This window comes from Carcharodon carcharias, chromosome 20, assembly GCF_017639515.1.
Source record: "Carcharodon carcharias isolate sCarCar2 chromosome 20, sCarCar2.pri, whole genome shotgun sequence".
Classification (NCBI taxonomy): Eukaryota; Metazoa; Chordata; class Chondrichthyes; order Lamniformes; family Lamnidae; genus Carcharodon; species Carcharodon carcharias.
Genome location: NC_054486.1, coordinates 30,806,913 through 30,812,833, shown reverse-complemented (window position 1 = coordinate 30,812,833; position 5,921 = coordinate 30,806,913). Strand labels below are relative to the sequence as shown.

At 44.1% G+C, this 5,921-nt stretch overlaps 1 protein-coding gene across 1 annotated transcript; it reads left to right on the top strand.

Moving 5' to 3' along the window:
- Positions 1-672: 672 nt before the first annotated feature.
- LOC121292305 (EEF1A lysine methyltransferase 3-like) lies at positions 673-5,469 on the top strand. The gene is made up of 3 exons (XM_041214155.1): positions 673-843; positions 2,537-2,648; positions 5,057-5,469. Exons 1-3 carry the CDS (start codon positions 673-675, stop codon positions 5,467-5,469), a joined length of 696 nt encoding a protein of 231 aa, XP_041070089.1.
- The last annotated feature ends 452 nt before the right edge of the window (positions 5,470-5,921 follow it).

The window sequence follows — 5,921 nt, the reverse complement described above, 5'->3', positions numbered from 1 at the left end:
TTCAACATTGAAACAGTTACGCACCTTTCTAAAAGCTATAACTGGAATAATTAGAAGTTTAAGAAAAAGAATCGCAAAATGTATATTAGTACACCGTGGTTCAATTGTGAAAATCAACTATTGGTTCTAACAAGTAGACCTGATACCGCGGCTGAGTAGTAACATTTCAGCCTCTGAACTGAAGGTCGTTGGCTCAGATTCAGGCAGAACTCAAACATATAATCCAGATAACAATCCACGTCAGTATACAGCGAATGTTCTGTTGTTGATGGCATTATTTCTGTTGATCCTGATGACATTGAAACAAGGAGCTCTCTTTCTGAGTGCAAAGGAACCAATGGTATTACTTATTAGGCAAAAAGTAGCAGCACTGTTCTGCCGATGCCCTCGCCAATATTACTTATCCGATTGCTTAACTCAAGACTGCAGGATATTGCGATGCACAAAATTGACAAAATGTTTCATGGAAAGGCAACCGTAATAACGCATGATTGGCTATGACGAGATCATGGACGTCCCAAAGACGCGTTGGGAGTGGGATGAGGGTTTGCGGGAGATGGTGGGTGGAACTTTATATAAATGCAGGATCCTATTTCAATCGGACGCCTGAAGTGAATCCCCCTGCGGGTCACAGAACATCCATTGTGGGCTTCCTGAGGTAGATTAAGCATTATGACCACCGCTACGTACCAGGAGAATTTCAGCGACGAAGCCACAAAAGACAGGAATCAGTCTTCGAGCTACTACATCAACCAGGACAACTATGAGTTTTGCGGATACAACTTAAAGATCGCTCGAAATACGAGCGCTAACCTGGGCGTATCTGCTTATGTCTGGGATGCAGTAAGTGCGCTGGATTTAGTCAAATAAAAGGAAAAGCCGGTCTGTCACATTTTATACATTAGCCAGTCCTTTTCAAAAATCTTCATCTATTCTTTGTTGCGGTGGGTTTGAAACTGTCCTCTATTTCGCTCTTTCCCAGAAATTTGGGATTTAAAAATAGATCAGTGTATAGCGCGGAATCTTGTGCCTTCCCCCGCGGCGAGTTTAGTGGGGGTGGCATTTAATTGGGCGGGAGGGTCCGGGTGGGCAGCCGCCACTTCAGGCCAATGCGCGCCTTCCACCCCGACCCCCTGCCAATTGAGTCTCTAGAGTGGGAATAAACGCCCACTTAAGGGCCTCATCCCGCTGCCGCTCTTTTTAACCGAGCGTTGGCTGGGGCGGTGGGTGGGGGGCGGCGATTACTCGTCATATGGAGAGCACAGCAACCAAACCTTGGGGTGTTTGCTTCTAGGGCCCCTGGGGGTCCTTCGTTCAAAGGCACTTAGTTCCGATCAATGGAGCTGGCATCGGGAAAGGGGGAGCGGGGACATTTAGAGCCAACCCCGCCCTTGCTGCCGAAACCCTTGCCCTGCGACCCCTTTCCCGCCATCACTAACCTGTGCATCGGTCCCTCCACCATCCGAAGCCTCGGATGGGTGTCACTTCTGCAGCAGCCACCGCTTCCCCTTGACCCTGCTAAATACAGAAGAGCCGCGGGCCTCTGCTTGGCCGGCAGCGGGGAAATTCCGCCCCCGTGGTCCTTGATTTCGGGGTAAGGCCCGTCTCTGGCCTGTTCAGTGCCTGAGTGGCAAAGGGTGCTGCGGGGCTTCCTGGAAAGGAGTGACACGGGGGCCGCACCTCCAAAATCCGCCCTATGACTGTCGGGAATCTGAATTCCTCACGCATATTTGAAACTGAAGAAAGTATTTTTCCCGACTACCTAGTCCTAAGCCTTGAAAAACTCAGCAGGTCTGGCAGCATCGGCGGAGAAGAAAAGAGTTGACGTTTCGAGTCCTCATGACCCTTCGACAGAACTGGGTCATGAGGACTCGAAACGTCAACTCTTCTTCTCCGCCGATGCTGCCAGACCTGCTGAGTTTTTCCAGGTAATTCTGTTTTTGTTTTGGATTTCCAGCATCCGCAGTTTTTTTGTTTTTAGTCCTAAGCCTTGTTCATTATAAAGATTTGAAATTCTTAAAGCTGATTAAATAGCTTGATCTCACTCGTACTAGTTGGGATGTTATTTTGTTTTCACCGGAAGATTCTGACCTATGCGACCTTGCCCTAAATAGTTATTCAACAAGCATGAGGCCCGACGCTGAGCAGCTACATGTTTGCTCTGTCCGGCTCTATCTTCATAATGTCCTCACTTCAGGTCAGGATCCTCGGGGCAATAGTTAAAAGGCTAAAGTAGTGCACACTGATGAAACGTAGCAAATTCCCGGACTTTGAAATTGAGTACCAGAACAACATGCTGCACGGAGCCATCGAAACAGCTATGTTACTATGTTGAAAGTTGGCCGAGGGAGTCGGTGGGTAGAGTTGCCACGATCATACATGACAGTTAACGAGTGAAAACAGTTTCCACCGGCGTTCCTGTATATGTGCAGGCAAGTGTTTACACCCGTAGCCCACACAGATTTGGCAGCAGACATTGTAACACAAATGCTAGGAATATATTATCCTAACGTGCGCGCGTGTTCACTATTTCCAGGGGATTGCTCTTTGCCGCTACTTTGAAAAGGAGAACATTAATTTTACTGGGAAGAAATTGATTGAGCTGGGATCGGGCACCGGAATTGTGGGGATTTTAGCAGCACTACTAGGTGAGTGACAGGTGGAATTGCAATGAACTTTGTCATTTTGTTGATGTCAGGAAGGAATACGGGCGATAATATTAAGGCTCGTAAAGTAGTATCGCCAGTCTCTGAGTGATAAGCGATATGAATAACTTGCATCAACAACCACCTCCCCTACCCCCAGCCCCCACCTATGAACATGGGTTTAAGTGGAGTCCCTTGCAAGTCATTACTGTAACCTTCAATTTGTTAAGTAATAATTTCAAGAGGTAAGTGATCCACAATAAGTTTCAAAATGCCATTATCATCACAGGAAATGAAAACAATCCACCAATTTTCTCCTATATATTGACGTTGGCCCGAGCAATGTGTCCATGTTAGCGTATTTGAGTCCTCACAGTCACTGCCAATAACCAGTACTAGTATTGTGTTTGGCAGTTGACACTTGCATCCTCTGTAATTGTAATGCATGTAAGTGGCATCCGATAAATGACATCGAAATAGAATAGAAAATATGTTCAGAATATCAAGGAGATGATTTAATTGCCCCCTGGTTTCGGGGAATTCAACGCGTTGTTTTGGGAAATTCGAGTTAAGAAAGATGGTAAAGCACAGAAAGACTTGTAGGCCTAATGGCAATGGTAATAAAGTGCTTTAATAATCGCAACTGCATGATTACAGACATAAATACAGAATGCTGGATTACGAAAACTTTTATAGAATATGTCCGGCCCCGTCAGATGAGGCAGAAACACATACCTTCCTGATCCAGTTTATCTGCGTTCTTGAAAGCGATTTTTCAATATGTCCAGTTTATTTCAATCCCCAAATCTAAAGGCTCAATATTTCTTTTTTGGGGGTCATACTGTGAAAACAAAAATTCTAGTCGACTAAACTCGTAAGTAATGTAAAATCGCCGAATTTTAAAGTGGTGTAGCAACAGAGAGATTTATGGTTCACATAACGTAAATCTTTGAAGATGACCAAACAGGTTAAGAAAGCCGCGGGGGAGAAAAAACACGCGGGATAATTGGTTTTATGAATAGAGGCGGAAAGTACACGGGCTCAGTGAGGGCATAGTTTCCATTTCTGGCTACCACACTTCAGAAAAGATGTGAAGGCCTTGGATAGCTGCACCGGTGATTTTCCAGACATGGTGAGCTTCAGATGGGGAGAAGTTAGGGAAAGACTCCTTAGAGAAGAGAAAATTAAGAGATTTAATAAGGCGTTTAAAACTATGAATGTTATTGATCGAGCAGGCTGGGAAAAATTCTTTCCGCCAGCAGAATGGTTGTGAACTAAAGGACACAGGTTTGAGATAATTGGCAAAAAAAAAAATCCATGGCTGATATTAGGAGCTTTTTAACTCAGCATATTGTTACCATTTGCATCACACTGCCTGAAAAGCTATTGGAAAGAAATTTACTGGTAACTTTCGAAAGTTGCATATGCTTGAAATTGCGTAACGTGCAGGGCTGTGAAGCAGCAGCAGAGGAACAGATTTAACTGGATCATCCTTTCAAAGAATGGATGAGTCGACTGGACTCCCATGCTATATGATTTTATGCATTATAACAGAACCACTGTTTGTGGGTAAGGCGAGTTCGAATGGCCTTTAGTGATTGTAATTGATAGTTTACCTCATTAAAGATCAACTTTGAAAATTTTTCCACTCTTATAAATTATAATTCGCTAACCAAATCGCTTCCAAATTAAATAAATGCCTAATTGAGCTTGTGATGAACGGGTTGCTAGCCCTTGCAGCGTGACGAGAAAGGGCGAAATCGTTCTGGTAATTGGCATATGGTGACGTCTGCTAGGAGGGGAGGCGTTTAGTACTTTAAGGTTTTTAGCTAATAAGTGACAAAAGGAGAAGATAGATAATTCATTAATGAAAAATAGTGAAAGGAGCTCAGTCAAACAGAGCGCGTTTTCCTGCGGTGAGGTGGGGAGAGGTTCCGGTTTCTGTCCGCGGGGCACTTCAAATTCGAGTCTCATTCCTGTTCCCGCCCGATCATTTGGCTCATAGGCGATGCCATCTACTCAAGTGGAAATACGCGACTTTCTAGTAGTCAATAGTTTTGGAAAAGTTTAGTGGAGCAACTGAGATCGATTGCCTTCTCCGCGCGCTTTAAAACAAAACATACTTCCTTTTTTCAGTCAATCTAATTTTATATTCCCCTGGACCGTTCCCTATTTAGATAATTTTCAGTATATTTGCCCCCTAACATTTGAGTCAGTGCCTTGTGGTATCGTAATGATCCTAGTGATATCTGTGATTGCATCCTAGAAGCTATCATGTTGTGTACTCAAGGGATTACTCTTCTTGGGGGGACCTTTCCCTTTTGCCTCTGTGTTTGCCGAAGAGGATGAAACCGTGTTGTCAAGGTCAAACCATTAATGTGGAAGGATAATGTTTCTCTTCTTCTTGTTAGGTGGAAATGTTACCTTGACAGATCAACCGAACATACTGCAGCAAATAGAATACAACATCTCCGCCAACATCCCTTCTGCCTGCAGACACCGTTTAAATGTCCGTCCCCTGACTTGGGGTGAAGATCACACTAACTTTCCTAACGATTATGATTTCATCCTGGGTTCGGATCTTGTTTACAGCTCAGTTTATTATTCTTCGCTTATTAGAACATTGCATTATCTCGCTAATCCGGATACCGCTATTTATCTATCTTCCGCATTCCGAAAAGGAAATGGCTCCCTCTCTTTCCATGAAGTGCTTCTACCTGAGTATTTTGACTGCCTGGTTGTTGACAGATTAGCGGACAAGGATATTACTGTGTACAAAATGACCAGACTTGGTAGAGGTCCTGAGGATTGGTTACCAGCATAAATACTAAAACCCGCTGATCAAAGATGCTGACACTGATGTTCATAAGAGGGACTCATTCTCTCTTTTTCTTCTTCAAAAGTCGGAATCAAGATTCTTTAAGGTTATACTTTAGCCGCCTACTGCCCCATTCTTCTGTATGGTTCGTAATCTTCCAGGCTCCGGCACTCTTTTGATTTCTCTGTGTAGTACCGTTTGCCATACCTGACTATCGAGAAACTGCTAGTGAGCTGATTAAGGGGATCCCAGAGCTAAGCTAAATTCTGTGCACTCTTCTCAATGTAGTAATTGGCTGGTGGGTAGGATTGGAAAACTTGAATAACTTTTTTCTGACGAGTTGAACTACAGTGAGACGAGGTGTTGACTGGTTAGAAGACGCGATATTCTTTGCACAAAATTGCCAGAATTGGTGGCTCTTATTATTACCAAGCTGGCAGCGCACAAGCCAGGGAAAT

What these genes read in the sequence shown, in the direction of transcription:
- LOC121292305 (XM_041214155.1), top strand. Translation starts at nt 673, where the DNA reads ATGACCACCGCTACGTACCAGGAGAATTTCAGCGACGAAGCCACAAAA. An exon ending in CTGCTTATGTCTGGGATGCA is followed by an intron (nt 844 to 2,536) that starts GTAAGTGCGCTG and finishes CACTATTTCCAG; the next exon opens with GGGATTGCTCTTTGCCGCTA. An exon ending in GATTTTAGCAGCACTACTAG is followed by an intron (nt 2,649 to 5,056) that starts GTGAGTGACAGG and finishes TCTTCTTGTTAG; the next exon opens with GTGGAAATGTTACCTTGACA.